Source organism: Mustela erminea, chromosome 4 (genome assembly GCF_009829155.1).
Source record: "Mustela erminea isolate mMusErm1 chromosome 4, mMusErm1.Pri, whole genome shotgun sequence".
In the NCBI taxonomy this organism is placed as follows: Eukaryota; Metazoa; Chordata; class Mammalia; order Carnivora; family Mustelidae; genus Mustela; species Mustela erminea.
The window spans coordinates 137017306-137032017 of record NC_045617.1 but is presented as its reverse complement, the minus strand read 5'-3'; the positions used below and the strand labels follow the sequence as shown (position 1 = coordinate 137032017).

Below are 14712 nucleotides of genomic sequence, written 5' to 3'. Positions count from 1 at the left end.
CTTCCCAAATTCCTCTGTTGAATCCCACCCCCCCCATTGTGACTGTATTTGGAGGAAGGGCCTTGAAGGAGATAATTAAGGTTCAATGAGCTCCTAAGGGTGGCACCCCAATCCAACAGGGCTGATGTCCTTCTAGGAAGAGGAAGGGACACCAGGAGTGTGTGCGCCTGGAGGAAAGGCCATGGGCGGACACAGCAAGAAGGCAGCCATCTGCAAGCCAAGCAGAGAGACTTCTCCAGAAATCAATCCTGCTGACATCATGATCTCGGACTCCCGGCCTCCAGACCAGGAAGGACATTTCCGTTCTGTTACTCAGCCCCAGCAAACTCCCGTCCATATGTTATCCCGTGTAAACCTCATTATGACATTAAACACACTTTGCGATAAAGAAACAGAAGCACAGAGAAGGTAAGCAACTTGACTGAAGTTGCACAGCTAGTTGTAGTGGAACTGGTATTGAACCCAAGTAATCGGATGCCAGGGCCCATGTTCCTCACAGCTGATATAAGGTAACATGATTAATATCCAAAGTGGTACAAATGGGTGCTTTCTTAAAAATTTATTTTAGAGAGAGAGGGAGAGTGAGTGAGAATGCATGAGCCAGGGGGGAGGAGGGAGAGAGAGAATCTCAAGCAGACTCCCTGTTGAGCATCTTGATCCCAAGACCCCAAGACTGTGACCTGGGCTGAAACCAAGAGTCGGACGCTTAACTGACAGAGCCACCCAGGCGCCCCTCAAATGCATGCTTTCTATCAGAAAAGCCCGTAGCCAATACAAAGTTCTGCGAGCGCTCTGCGTAATGGATTTCTGATTTTAGTCCCTCGCCTCTTCTCCTCTTCCCATCATCCAACAACAAACATTTTTGCGAGGCTTCTCTATCTGAAGTATTACGTGAGGCTGGGGAGACCCGGCAGGAGCCTCTGAGGACCGTGTTCTGGAGGAGAGTTACTAGCAAGGAAAGGCGGCCGACAACTGAGCAGAAAAGCACAGAGAGTGACAGCAAAAAGACAAGGAAGTCCGGGAATGTGGTGACAAGTGGGAGCTCAACTTGTCCCTTCGTCCCCAGCCAGTTACTGAGCGCACGAAATAAAGCAGCTGGGAATTGCTTGCAGCCCCCTCCTCCCAATTTCTGTCTCTAGAAAATGAGGCTTTTGCTCTAATAACCTATGACTTCTCTGGGTAAGTCAGGAGTTACTTGGACAATCCTGACCTCAACCCAGTTATGAGCTGGAATGGGAATAATAAATGCTATGGTCAAACGAGTTTTCTAGAATGTTCCAGAAGGTTTAGAGTAAGAGCTAGAAAGTTTGCAAGAAGACAGGAGGGAGGGGGAAGAGATCGTTTCACTGGATCAGAGCAGGCTTTAAACGTGATGGGAGCAAGAAGATGTTTACTACGCAGTCTGATATCCGCAGTGGGACACCGACCACCTCTGCCGTGCTAAGGAGGAGGCGGGAAGACTTCAGGTCCATGCAGGGGAGGTCTGGGGCTTGGAGAGAAAGCAAGACATGGGAGAAATGGGATGATGTTGGGGACACCTCTTCCCGGAGGAGTTTAATCAACCAAAGAATGCTAATCTGGAAAGGCCTTACCCAGGTAGAAGGAGGAAGGGGTTCATGGAAGGGATTTCTTGGCCTCAGGGGGCCCTGCTAGTTCTAGACGGTAGTCTCAAATAGCACAACTCACGCCATCCCTCCAGCATCCCTGCCACGTAGGGCAGGGCAGGGCCTCTTCCTCCTCGGGGTGGACATCAGAGCTAAGAAAAAGTCCTTGAGGAGTGCCAGCCGGAAGGCCCGTGACAGGAATGGATACACGTGCCCCAGGCTTAAGGACCGAGTCACTGATAGCGGCGGAACCTGGGGGTGGGGGATACACAAGTAAGAAACACAGCCTGCCTTTCTCATTTCTTTTTCCTTTCCTTTCCTTCTTTCTTTCTTTTTAGATTTTATGTATTTATTTGATAGAGAACACAAGTAGGCAGAGAGACAGGCAGAGAGAAAGGAAGGGAAGCAGGCTCCCCGCTGAGCAGAGAGCCCGATGGAGGGCTCGATCCCAGGACCCTGGGATCATGACCAGAGCCGAAGGCGGAGGCTTTAACCCACTGAGCCACCCAGACACCCCAGCCTGCCTTTTTCTACCAGACTACAAGTCAGGCCTGCAGAAGATTCCCAGAAACATGGTCAACGCAGAATTACAGGGTTGCCTGAACTGGCACGATGGATCTTTCAGTAGAATACGTGCTTTCATCACCTGGGCCAGCGAATAACACCCGCTTCCCAGAACGGTAAGACTTGAAACAGACAATTACTGGTGGCAACTGCATCAAGATGGACGAGGACAGTGTGTCAGTTCATAGAGGACCTTCACCTGCACACTGGAAGGGAAAGAGGGAAGGGGGGAGAGGAGGGGAGGGGGGAGGAGTGGGGCAGGGGGGGAAGGAGAGGGAAGAGGAGGGGGAGGTGAGAGGGAGGGGGAAAGGAAGTGGGGCAAAGAGGAGGGGGAGAGAAGAAAGAGGAGGGAAGAGTGCAGGGGGGAGGGAAGGGGGAGAGGGGGAGGGCCAGAGGGAGGGGGGGAGAGAGGGGGGAGAGGGTAGCGCGGGAGAGGAGGAAGGAGAGAAAGCCTAATTCAAAACAGCAAAACTCTTGGGCACCCGAGTGGCTCCGTTGGTTACGTGACTGCCTTCAGTTCAGGTCATGATCCTCGAGTCGTGGGATCGAGCCCCACATCAAGCTCCCTGCTCGGCGGGGAGTCTGCTTCTCCCACTGACCTCTCTCCTCTCATGCTGTCTCTCTCTCCCAAATAAATAAATAATTTTTAAAAATAAAAAAATAAAACATCGAAACTCTTAAAAAACAAAAATGAAGAATACTTAATATACTATTGGAACCTCTGCGTACGTTTGTACTTAAAGAGTAGTTCAGTAAGCAAAAGACAGAGCATTCAAACAGAGCATCCATTCACTGGTGGACATTTTCACAAACCATCTGCAGCTTCCCAGTCAATGCTACCATTTGAAATATCTTATGTGCACAGTTCTATTTTATAACTTCCTCCATGTTGACTTCTTTTATTGTGGGGAGACAGAAGGCCAGAAAAAAAAAAAATCTGTTAAGGAAATTCCAGATGCCTGTAGATTTTTAACCTTTGTTTTGGGAGCCCCCAGTGCCAGAAAGAGACTGGGCCATTAACTTGGCCCCAGCTGTGTGTACTTGAACACGAACAGGCTCCCGACCAGGACCCGCACACTGTTCCTGCAGCCCCCCAACTCCACACTGCCCCCTGTGGTCTGAGTCCAAGACTGGGAAGAAAGGAGCTTGATTTCTCTCTTCTAAAAGGACACCCACAGCTCTGGCATGGTCTGCAAAATTCTCCTCTCTCCAAAACTGTCTGGAGTTTTAAAGGTTCAAATCCTGAGAAGGTGATGCGGAAAACAGAATCCAATTCCAAGAAACGTGCACACACACTCCACACACAGCTTTCCGGGCCCTGCGGAGGGGCCAGTCCCCCTTACCTTTATCATAGATTTCCTTCAGGACCCCTCGTTTTATCAGCTCCTCCCTGCTTTGCCTCATTGATATTTTCCTTTCCAGGGCTACAAGCAAAACACAGAGAAGCAGGTGTGAGTTGGCAACCAAGAGCTTTGCAAAGGAATCACATGTTAACATGTATTACAAAGTAACACACAGAAAAGTCTTCGGTAAATTACATGTTATTAATGTTAATGAAATCCCATACCCATTTTCATCAGATTATTTCTTTTAATCTTCAAAATGATCTTCAAACTACCTATAAGGCAGACGCTTCTGTCTCATTTCATCTCACCCCACCTGATGGTGGAGTAAACCACAGCCCCGAGAAATTCAACAACTTGTCAGTGTAACAGAACTACCGACAAGAGCCGCCGGGATTCAACCGAGCAAGTGCTAACTCCAATCTCCGCAAAGCATCCTGAGTCTGTCATTCCCTTGTAAGTGGCATTTAATTACGTCGTTCACATAGATCGGGTCTCACGGAGGATTATGTTGCTTCCCAGCTATTAAAAAAAATGGTATGCAAATATCTCCCACAAAGCTCTCTGGATTGAGAGATGAGGGGTTGGGGCAGGGAGTTGGGGACCCCCGTGGGACAGGCGTCCACTGCTTTCCTCTCTTGGGGTCCAAAGCCGAGCAGACAAGTCAGGGGTGAGCTCTCCAGTTATGAAATGCACCTCCACGGGGACCCAGCTGTGCTTCTGAGCCAAATGCTCAGGCAGGTGGTGCTGGAGAAGGGGAGAGGGGCTTCTCTCAGCCCAGGGGGCATGACAGAGGGTGAAAACAGAGCCCAGGAGTGGAAAAGTGAGTGGCAGCACCAAGGGCAGGCCTGTGGCTCGAGGTAAGGTGGAGGAAGTCAGCAGAGCCCACGGAAGTGAGTGTGAGTGAGCCACCCCCACGGCTGACATTTGTTTCCACGTGAACAGGAGGGGACAGATTATTTTGGTTGCTTTTGTCAGCTTGAAAATCTCCACATCCTTTGCATGCACGGCTATTCTGGGGAGGGGGAAGCCATTTATAAAATAAAGAAACTTTTACGCAGACAAATTCAAACAGAGATTACACACACACACACACACACACCCCTCAGGAGAATTTAGTCCGAAAAATACAAGTGAGCACTAGAAAGCAAGCGAGGAAACAGGGACTAGCGGAGTGCCCTTGGTCAAGTCACTTTGCCGGTCTGAGAAAACACTGATGCCTCAGCCCCAGCTTCTCTGATTTAGTTAAGTCCAGGCTGGGACCTGGACATCTATATTGTCGTGAAAAACTCTGGGTTCTTCTCAGTCATATCAAGGTTGAAAATCGCATTTTATATATTTTGGGGACTTACTATTTTAAAAAATATTCTAACTCTCTCTTAACTTATAATGAATTCAGTGGTGTGAGGCAGCCAAATAAATCTGAGGTTGGGCTGCTCTCCCACAGAGCTTCCTGAGAACACATTAATAGTAAAACGGATACATATACATTCACCCACAGAAGTGCGGTCAGAAGGGTTATACGGAGGGCGAACCGTGAAGGTGGGTGTGGGAATCACTGGAATGGTGCTTGGGCGGGGGGCTGTAGGAGTTTTGGGATTCATACTAAATGTACCAAATGACATGACGGGGGGGGGGGGGGCAGGAGGGCAGAAGGCTGTCTTCTGTGCAGAAGAGGAACGCCCAGAGAAGGGAGAGAGAACTGCTTGCAGTCTGTTACAAAGTTCTGTCTGCTTTCAGAGGGGTGGGCGGTTAGGGACTCAGGGTCAGGGTCCCCAACAAGAAAATATGGAGTCAGAAGCTTTTGATTTTGAACCTCCTCCCTGGTAGCTTTAAGCTCCGCCCTAACATTGTGAACATCCTGTCTGGTCGCTTTCAGTTCGGCCCTAATCAATTCCGTTTGGTCATCCATGGCTTTCTCCAACCTTGCTCTTGCCTGGATAATTGTTAGCCTGAATTCTCTTCCCGACATATTGTCTATGTTGATAGCCGTTAGCTCTGTTGCAGAAGGCCCATCCTCTGTATTTTTCTTCTGTTGGGCGTTCCTCCTCCTAGTCATTTTGGTGGGAGATGACTGAACAGATGTAGCTGGATGTATCAACTGTGGTGCAGTCAAGGTGCACCCTGGAACACTTCTGAGCAATCAGGATTCCCCACCCAAACGAGAGACAAAAGAAAAGAAAAAGAAAAAAAGAAAAGAGAGAGAGAAGATGCCCTTCAGCGGACGAATGGATAAGGAAGATGTGGTCCATATACACTATGGAGTATTATGCCTCCATCAGAAAGGACGAATACCCAACTTTTGTAGCAACAGGGACGGGACTGGAAGAGATTATGCTGAGTGAAATAAGTCAAGCAGAGAGAGTCAATTATCATATGGTCTCACTTATTTGTGGAGCATAACAAATATCATGGAGGACAAGGGGTGTTAGAGAGGAGAAGGGAGTTGGGGGAAATTGGAAGGGGAGGTGAATCATGAGAGACTATGGACTCTGAAAAACAATCTGAGGGGTTTGAAGTGGTGGGGAGGTGGGAGTTTGGGGTACCAGGTGGTGGGTATTATAGAGGGCACAGATTGCATGGAGCACTGGGTGTGGTGAAAAAATAATGAATACTGTTTTTCTGAAAATAAATAAATTAATTAAAAAAAAAAAGAAAATATGGAGTCAGGACAGCTAAGATCAAATAGCACTAACATCCTGATGTGCAGCTTGGACAGGAACTCAGCGACTTTCTGCTCTGCTGCCTTTGCAGAAATGACGGCTGCAAAACGTCCTCCAAGAAGGCAATGAACCACAAAGCATTTGTCAATATCACAGGCAAGGGGCAGGTAAGACCTAAGCCCCCAGATGTCAGCAAAGAAAGAGCATCAGCACAGAGCATTAACCTAATAGGCACACAGATATGTGACCAAAGCCCTTGTTGGCACGACTCAGCACACCGATTGCTGAAGACGGTTCCATGAAAGAGCTCACAAAACCCGCTAAACTTGGAAACTCCGAGGGCAGCCCGCTCTGGCCCCCTCCCTCTCCAGGAACTTTAGATGCCTGCTCAGTAAGTTTGCTTTGCTGCCTGCCACCCTTCATCCTGTCTACCTCTTCATTCTTGAAAGCGGCGGGACCAGCAACTGTAGGCACCAAGGGGGACACAAATCCTGTAACACGTTTAAGCAAAGATGGGTTTGGTGGCACAGTAGGAAGAGACTGGACAGGCAAAGCAAAGCAGGGAGTTTTAAGCAAGGACTCTGCTAACAGATCTTGTGGGTGGCATTAAGCCACCCAGAAAGCACACAGAAGAGGTGCTTTGCCAATCCTGCATTGAACCACAGATTGGATGGATTTCCCTTAATCAAAATGAGGTTTCTCAGGGGCTTGTCAAGAGCCACAGACAGAAGTGGGAGGACCTAAGGCCCAGCACTGGAGGAAGAATCCACAGCAAGTTGGGCAAAGCCACGGGCTTGGCAGCCGGAGATGGCAGAACGTGGGCGCTCCCGGGCCAGCCACGCAGCCATGCGGACCCCCGCGGGCTCCCCACACTTGTCCAACAAGGACAGACCCCCTGCCCATGGCGAAAGGCACTCTGACAGCCCCTATCCTCGCAGAGCTGAAAGACTGATATGTGGTTCAGACAGCCGTCAAACAGTGTTAGCTGTGTGATTACAAATCCAGGTAAGTCCTGCTAAAAGAAAGGGACATGTTCAGGGGCACCTGGGTGGCTCAGTGGGTTAAGCCTCTGCCTTGGGCTCTGCTCAGTGGGGAGCCTGCTTCTCTCTTTCTCTCTCTGCTTGCCTCTATGCCTACTTGTGATCTCTGACTGTCAAATAAATAAATAAAATCTTAAAAAAAAAAAAAAGAAAAGGACATGTTCTACCAGACATGTGATCAGTAATCTCCCCTACAGGGTCATGGGAAAAGGCTTTTCTGAGGAAGGGACCCATAAGTTTGAGTTTGAGAGATGAATATGTATTTTCTCAAGGACAGTCAGGTAGGGGCTGAGGGAGACACTCCAGACGTAGCAAACAGGGCAGTGACTCCGGATGGAGTTGTCATGGTGTCCTTGGTGAGAGAGAGCCCCCAGTGTCACTACAGCCACCAACACCAGATGGAGAAGGACTCCAGATGTGGCCAGAGGGATGGGGGCTGGGCCCGGCAGGGCCTCATGGACCACATTGTTCTAAGGACAATGGGAATAAACCATTTCCACTTCACCGTGGAGGATGCATTGGAGGAGGGCCGGTTCTAGGGGCTTCCCTAGTCTAGGCAAGAGATGATGGTCGCTTGGACCCAGATGCACAGCTGAATGGACAGTGGTGTTGAGAACTCAGTGGGGGATGTGGGTTGAGAATCAGGTTTGTAGGGAAGATGCGGAGCCCAGCGTTAGCTGTGCTTAAGAGGAGATGTCAAGTATATGCTGGGGAATGTGGCTGCATACTTTCTAAAACAAGGATTAACTAAGACTGTGCTATACCGGCATGGACTGTGGTAAACTATTACAGGTATCAGTGTTTCTCGAATTTTTCCATGGCAACACTCCTAATGGCAAAGCCGTAATACCAGAGGCTCCAAGGACAGGACTGAGCTGGCTGACCCAAGCATGCCATTTCTTTACTGTACTGAGTTTTTCCTTAAGAATTAAGGTGGTAAGGCGCCTGGGTGGCTCAGTCAGTTAAGCGTCTGCCTTAGGCTCAGGTGATGATCCTGGGGTCCTGGGATCGAGTCCGCTCAGTGGGAAGTCTGCTTTCTCTCTCTCTGCTCTTCCTCCCCTCCGCCCCTGCTCATGCTCTCTCTCTCTCTCTCTTAAATGAAATCTTTTTCAACAAAAGAACTGAGGTGGAGTTCCCATAATAGATCTGCTCTTCTTCAAACAAGACGATACCCACCCCCAACCAATTTCCAAGTTGAATTGACATTCTGGGAAGAGATGGCTCCTTTATCCTATGGCTTTGTCCATCTCCTAGCACAGAACCCTGTGTCGACGGGGGATACACAATCATTTTGAGAAGGGCGGCATAGCATGTTATTTAATTCAATCCTCACCACATTCTTTGAATTAGTATCATTCCCATTTCTCAGAGGTACCTGAGACCCTGCAAAACTGACTTGCTCGGCGTCAAACAGCAGTAAGTGGCAGAGGAGAAAGAGATATTAATGCCTGGTGGGGTTTTTTTTCCATTCCACATTGTTGTGAGGACTGTTATGATATGCACAGGCTCTAAATATAATCTAACGTACAAGGCTCTAAAAATGGAAGGTGATCTTATTAGTAGTTTACTTGGGTCTGTAGGTCATAGTGCAATGGCATAATTACACTATTCTTAGGAGAGTCTTTCTTCTGGGGCACTCTTTACTTACTCTTTTAACAAGATATATGTGATGTCTGCTTTCCAGTCTTATTTTCAGCAGCCCTTCCAAAGTTAGAGCAAAGTTTAACCTTGGACAAAGACAAGCTCACCACTGCTCTGGGAAGTAAAGTTAAGTGGACTGTTTGGAACAGAAGGACCACTGAGATCCTCTGACCTGGTCTACTACTGAACTACCAAACACTGGGCAGGGGAGGGCTTGATGTAGAGGAAAGAAAACATAATGGTTTCCTGTCCACTGACCAACACGAGGTCTGATCTGCCCTCTCCAACAAGTTTGGCTTTGGGTAAGATGAAAAAAAGAAAAACAGAGAAGAAATAACAAAAAGTTAAAGTCAGAGGAAAAGAAGCAACACACCAGGGAAAGACAGAAGGTGTAACAGGTACCCCAGCTGCCCAAAGGATAGCAGGAATAGGTCAGAGAAACGGAGATCCACGGCATGACCGTGAGCTGATTCACTGGGCAATGCTTGCCTTTGGGACTCAGGAAGTGGAAGTTAACAGCACAAAGTCAACCACCTCTTTAAAAAAAAGAAAACTGAAAAAGTCTTGTTAGATGTGTGGTAAAAAGTAATATTTTTAGGGGCACCTGGGCGGCTCAGTCAGTTGAGCGTCTTGACTGCTGATTTCTGTTCAGGTCATGATCTCAGGGTCGTGAGATCAAGCCCTGCCTCTGGCTCTGAGCTGGGCTTGGAGCCTGCTTAAGATTCTTTCTCTCCCTCTCCCTCTGCCCCTCCCCCTGCTCTCACTCATTCTCTTAAAAAAAAAAAAGTAATATTTTTATATGAAAGAAAAAGTTAGGGCTTCTTTTAAAATAAGAAAATATAAAAACACAGGGATCACTCAAACGTTACTGAGTTATTAAAGCACAAGGCAGTAAGAAATCTGAGAGACCACACATGCGAATGTTCTGGAGTAAACATTTTGGTTATAAAACTGGACAGCAGTGATGGCTATAAAACTCTTTAAATTTACTGGAATCATCAAGTTATATGCCTTCAATGAGTTACTTGTATGGTATGTAAGCGACACCTCCATAAGTTGTTAGGACATGAAAAAAAGTGACCATGAGAGAAAAATTCCCCTAATGGAAAAAACATCAGTTAAAAACAAAAACAGTACCTCTAAACCGACAATTAAATAAATGTTAGGCCACTGTAAACAAGAGCACAATGTTAAAATCAAAGGGTTAGGAATTTAACATATAGAGGTAAATTCCCCCAAAAATTTTTTCTAAATCTCTAAACAGAACCAAAATAGGAAAAGCACAGAACCTAATTCCCCTCCAAAATGAAAGTACAGCTCAGACAGTGGATCTTTAGAAAAGAACTCATTTTCCAGGCTGCAGAAAATGCAGAACACTGTAATAAGAGTTCGAGGTGGTCCTGTAGCAAGGGAAACATCAAAAACAAAATCGCATAAGCCAGCAAATGTGCTAAAGTCTACTGCAGGGACATCTGATCTAAAATTCTATGCCCATTGTAAGAGACAGCCTGAAGAGGAAAGGGGGCAAACATTACTGATTTGCTTTTATAGACTGACAAAGAATTAGTTGTGTAGATCCAAATGTACAAAAGGAAGTTTCCCATACCCCTCTTGCCTGAAATGAATAAATTTCTCAATTACTATACCAAAAATAGCCCCCAAATGCCCCCCCCCCCGCCTGAAACCATAATCAAAGGTTGGGATGTCCAAGGAAGACCTCCAAAGCTTGCCTTCAAACTCAGCCTGAATATAAAAGCCACGCAGAAAACCTTGAGATGCATAATCATTCTCTCATCTCTATCACTGTTTATTAATCTAATCTTTTTACTTTCTGTATTTTTCCTTTTTAAAATTTAAATATAGTCTACATACCATGTTATGTTAGTTTCAGGTGACTCTTGGGGGTCTTGCTAATCCCAGTGAGGCTGCCTCTCCCAGGGTTAGCCAAATACCGCAGGCAGCATCTGGCTAGCCCGTGAACCTACCTTTCACGATCAAACCATCTGACCCAGAGCCCTTACCCCCAACCACCTCCTTCATGGGGCTCCTACTCTACAGGCCACTATCCACCTGCCCTCATCAACCCAGGCCTGGGGGCCAGACAACTGGAAATAGTCTCATGCCCTGGAGCCTGCTGAGATGATTCAAACCAGCCAGGCCATCTTGCTTCCACTGTCCATTCTTTCCTGTGGGAAACACGCTACAGGCTCTCACCCACATTTTCCACATTTCCCTCCCACTCTCTGCCTCCTGACCAACCCCGATGCTTCCCCACATGGCCCTCCGTGGCATGGCATGACCCATTCTCTTGGACTCTGTGAGTGTAACAAACCATCTTTTTAAAAAAAATTTTCAAAGATTTTATTTATTTATTTGAGAGAGAGAGAGAGGAGAGACAGAGCCCGAGTGGAGACAGAAACAGACTGGGAGGGAGGGGGTGAGCGGACTCTGTGCTGAGTGGGGAGCTCGACATGGGGCTCGATCCCAAGACCCTGAGATCATAACTTTAGCTGAAACCAGGAGTCAGACACTTAACCCACCGAGTCACCGAGGCATCCCCAAACCATCTTTATAATGGCAGACATCTCCTGATCTGTTGGCCTCACCGTGCTTAAATATTAGCAAGACCTACATCTTAAAACACACCTATCCTCGGCAGGGGTTTGTCACAAAGGAAAAACTAGGGGTATTTCCTACAGCTTTACGTTCCAACCTCTTGTTCTGAAGTCTGTTCCATTATGAGCGAATGCTTTAGAAAGGCAGAGTCTGGTGAAGAACGGATCCCCGGCAGGGACTTCCACTAAAGCCCAGAGACCAACGCTAACGATGGAGTGGTTCCCGTCCAAGTGTTTCTGGGAGCCCTTCCGAGCCAGCACTGCAAGCTATGCCACCGTTACCAGCAACCAGGTCCCCAGCATCTCCCTTCCACAAAGGTGTGTTCCAAGCCAAGGAATCCCAGGGTTCTCCGACACTGACGAACTTAGAACTGACATCTTGGGCAGACTGCTTTTCCTAGTGAATGCCTCGATTGGATGAATTTGTTAAAAATAAATGGCACATTCTCAGGGCACCCGGGGGGCTCCATCGGTTAAGCATAGGACTCTGGATTTCGGCTCGGGTCATAATCTTAGGGTCGTGAGATCGAGCCCCGAGTTGAGCTCCGCGCTCAGACTTTGCTGGAGAATCTCTCCTACCCTTTCCCTCCTCCTCCCTCTGCTGCCTCTCTCTCTCTCTCTCTCTCTCAAATAAAGAAAATCTTTAACGTAACTGGCACATTCTCTTTTTATTTTTTGTGCCTGTGCACCACCCACACATATATGCTTTTATTTCATTTATGAAAATATTTCCCTGTAAACAATTCAAGAAATAACACTGAAAAGAAAGTCCTTTTTACACCACCCTTCCTTCCCTCGGCACAACTCCCCAAATCTCACTGCTGCTTTCCTTTGATATTTTCCTTCTGTTTCTCTCTTCACCCCCCGTTCTGCTTCCACCTTCCCACCCAACCCCCCACTATGCATAAATGCAGTTTTAAAAAACATAATAAATGGGATCATTCTGCTCATATTATAGCTCTTTCTTCCCCCTCAAAAATCAATATACCTTAAAGGTCTCCCCATCAGCACTACAGAAATGCCTCATTCTCTTTGAACACTACATACCATGACATGGAGCAGAAGTGTCATAATTTGTCTACCCATCTGCAACTGAAGGAAATTTAAGTTATTTCAACTTTGGGGCAAACATTCGTGCTGTAAATACATTTTTTCTGGCATGCATGTGAACAGGTGGAAGAATTTTTCTAGAATATGTCACTCAAGGTACAATTTCTGGGTAGCACATTCTTTTTAAAAAAAGATTTATTTATTAGAGAAAGAGAGAGTGGGAGGGAGGGGCAGAGGGAGAGAATCTTAAGCAGACTCCCCTCTGAGCATGGAGCCCCACGTGGGGCTTGATCCCATGATTTTGAGATCACCACCTGAGCAGAAACCAAGAGCCGAGCGCTTAACCGACTGAGCCACTCAGGCGCTTCATGGGCAGTGCACTTTTTTAATATGCTCCCAGTAGTGATGTAAGAAAAAAAAAAACAACTATGTTTCGTAATTTTTAAGTACTGCTTTTTTATTTAAAAAAAAAAATGAGGTGGTTGGGGCGCCTGGGTGGCTCAGTGGGTTAAAGCCTCTGCCTTTGGCTCAGGTCATGATTTCAGAGTCCTGGGATAGGGCCCGGCATTGGGTTTTCTGCTCAGTGGGGAGCCTGCCCCCCACCTGCCTCTCTGCCTGCTTGTGATCTCTGTCAAATAAATAAAATCTTAAAAAAAACATGAGATGGGAGAAGCAGTATTGATGCAGGAACAAGTTACTTGGTTCTACTCAGAGTAGCAGTGCAGGAACTTGTTCAGCTCATACTCTAGGATAATCCGTCTCTGTTGAATTCTCTGCTCAGCTGCCTTTAAATTACATTCTCGAGAAGCTAGACATTTGAAGTGGGAAAAACAATTGAGCAATGATGAAATCTGCAGCGGCTTACTGCAGAGTCTTACTCTTTTGGTTGTTAAAATAGTCAACTTGTACTTAAAATCAGTGGCTTTTATCCCTTTGAAATTTTACAACCCCAGAGACCATGAATTTAGCCTAGAAATCTACAAGTGACAAAGGAAATGAACCTTGAGAGCCTAGAACATACCCCTGCTTCCCATGTGACTTATGAACACTGGGGATTGTTAATCTAATACAACTATAGCCTGGGAAACCCAGCCCCAAATAATCAATCCACATTCACATGATCTTCATGTGAAATACTTTCATTTTTTAAAGATGAAGATAAAATACATAAAATATGTACAATATATTAAATATATAAAAGGGAAGAAAGGCAAGGAAGAAGAAGTAGGATAAATCTAGAAATCTTCCATTTTGAAAAACTAGATGGTAAATGCCATCTAGTAAATGCTGATCAGTTCCTTCATAAGGAAATTCATGAGCAAAGCCAACGAGGTTGTCGATCTAAGGGCTACACTGAAAAAGAAGGGAAAGTAGAAGTGAACGCACCTCTTCACGTCTCGTTTCAGATAGAATGGTATGACCAACGTATTCAAGAAGTCACATTAGTCTAGAAGCAATTGGAAGGAACACCAGATACTCTGCCTTTTACTATCAAAGACGTTCCAGTCCTAGGAATATCCAAACATTTTACCAAATGAGGAATAATGAGGCAAGGTTTGATTATTTGGTCATCTGAAGAAAGCTTATTGAATTGCCCATTCAGAACAACAACAACAAAAAAAATTGGCAGGACTTCCGGATGGCTCAGTTGCTTAAGCGTTTAAGTCTTGATTCTGACTCCGATCATGATCTCAGGGCCTGTGAGATCGAGCCCTGCATGGGTTCTGTGCCTGGCGTGGAGTCTGGTTGAGATTCTTTCCTCCTCCCTCTCCCTTCCCCTCTGGTCTCCTCCCGCCACACGTGTGCGCACGCACATACACACAGATGTGCGCGCGTGCACTCTAAAATAAATAAATAAAATTTTAAAAACTCTTAAAAAAATTTAGCAATTAAGGTCACGTGATCCTCAAAATCAGAGAGGTTGACCAGTACGGAATTTTTTCCCTTTAAAAGTCCAAACCATGAGGAAATTCCATCTGTAAGATAGAATTTAAGTAACTGTCCTTGTTACATGCACAGATCCTGATTTCCCCAAGGTTCCAGGATGAGCAGAAGTCCAAGAGGAACAAAGTTCCTCGTCTCCAACATGGTAACCTGGATGCTGTTCTTGTGTAACGCCACGCAGCTAGCTTGGATAAAGACTTAATGACCCATGAGGTAGGTGAGACTGTTTATTTGTTATTGCTCATGAT

At 46.5% G+C, this 14712-nt stretch overlaps 1 protein-coding gene across 10 annotated transcripts in view; it reads right to left on the bottom strand.

Annotated features, from left to right (window-relative positions):
* Nucleotides 1-14712, bottom strand: part of PHACTR1 (phosphatase and actin regulator 1) — a 553820-nt gene that overhangs the window by 106431 nt on the left and 432677 nt on the right. For all 10 annotated transcript variants that reach the window (XM_032341117.1, XM_032341122.1, XM_032341119.1 and 7 more), the window contains one exon: nucleotides 3512-3592. In XM_032341117.1, the coding sequence (XP_032197008.1) occupies nucleotides 3512-3592 (81 nt within the window). The remainder of the gene's footprint in view (nucleotides 1-3511; nucleotides 3593-14712) is intronic.